The sequence below is a fragment of the Solanum tuberosum genome, unplaced genomic scaffold (assembly GCF_000226075.1).
Source record: "Solanum tuberosum cultivar DM 1-3 516 R44 unplaced genomic scaffold, SolTub_3.0 scf00367, whole genome shotgun sequence".
NCBI lineage: Eukaryota > Viridiplantae > Streptophyta > Magnoliopsida > Solanales > Solanaceae > Solanum > Solanum tuberosum.
The window spans coordinates 562,331-563,237 of record NW_006239293.1 but is presented as its reverse complement, the minus strand read 5'-3'; the positions used below and the strand labels follow the sequence as shown (position 1 = coordinate 563,237).

Genomic DNA, 907 nt, shown 5'->3' with positions numbered 1-907 from the left:
AAGTTTGTCTCTCAACATTAGTTTTAATATTCATCACTTTTACAACTTACAAGGACATTACTTAGCATGATTCATACACTTTCATACTAGCATGATTCACACACTTTCATACATAGTAAACACCTAACATCAAGGCAGCCTAACATCAATCATAACAAACACCAAAAGACTTCACAAAACATAACTTAATATCCATTAAACTAGGACAACTAAATACCCTCCAAAGATTTGTCTATGCAAACATACATCAAAATAACCCAAAATACATCAAAATGATTAGTAATTGCAGTATGCCTTTACAAACATTTATCAAAATAAACAAAAACAAAGACCTCCTAGATCAACATTTATACACATCATTAACACTTTAAACTCTTATGGAACCCACTTGCCCTTGGATTTGCTTTGCACCTTTTTCTTTGACAATTGTTGAAGTTGATTTCTAGTCATTGCATCTTTTCCTTTCCATTTCAAACCAGGTGGCTTGAATCCAAGATCAACATTTGTTTGTGATGCATCTTTAAATGCTATCCCTGTTCCACTTGAGATAACCCTTTCACTTGATCTTCCTGGCTACATAATTCATAGGGCATTATTTAGTATACCTAAATAAAGATGTAAGAAAATAAATTAAAGAAGGCAATATACATACGTTAATCACTTGTCTTCCAGTTTGTATGTCTGTGTAAACACCAAATCCCACATCTCTTGTTCTTTTTCTTCCAACTGAAGGAGCTGGTGGCATTCCAACTGAAGACGGTGGTGGCATTCCAACTGAAGAAGATGTTGCCCTTGCAGTTGGCTCCTACTTGCAATTGGCTCCTTTTTTTTCCTTTCTTTAACCTTTGAAGTATCTGCACATAAAGAAGAGGCATTTCTAGTGCTAGGCTGCCTCAATGGTGGTTGT

General features: G+C 35.1%; 1 protein-coding gene across 1 annotated transcript; it reads right to left on the bottom strand.

The window, feature by feature from the left end:
* Positions 1 to 222: 222 nt before the first annotated feature.
* LOC102600430 (uncharacterized) lies at positions 223 to 790 on the bottom strand. The gene is made up of 2 exons (XM_006361693.2): positions 653 to 790; positions 223 to 573 (listed from the first exon to the last, which is right to left on the bottom strand). The coding sequence occupies exons 1-2, from the start codon at positions 767 to 769 to the stop codon at positions 376 to 378; spliced, it is 315 nt and encodes a 104-aa protein (XP_006361755.1). The 5' UTR covers positions 770 to 790; the 3' UTR covers positions 223 to 375.
* Between the last annotated feature and the right edge of the window lie 117 nt (positions 791 to 907).

Excerpts from the sequence above, each read along its gene's own strand:
- LOC102600430 (XM_006361693.2), bottom strand. The coding sequence starts at position 769 with ATGCCACCACCGTCTTCAGTTGGAATGCCACCAGCTCCTTCAGTTGGA. Across the intron at positions 574-652 it reads CTGGAAGACAAGTGATTAAC|CCAGGAAGATCAAGTGAAAG; the intron begins GTATGTATATTG and ends TGAATTATGTAG.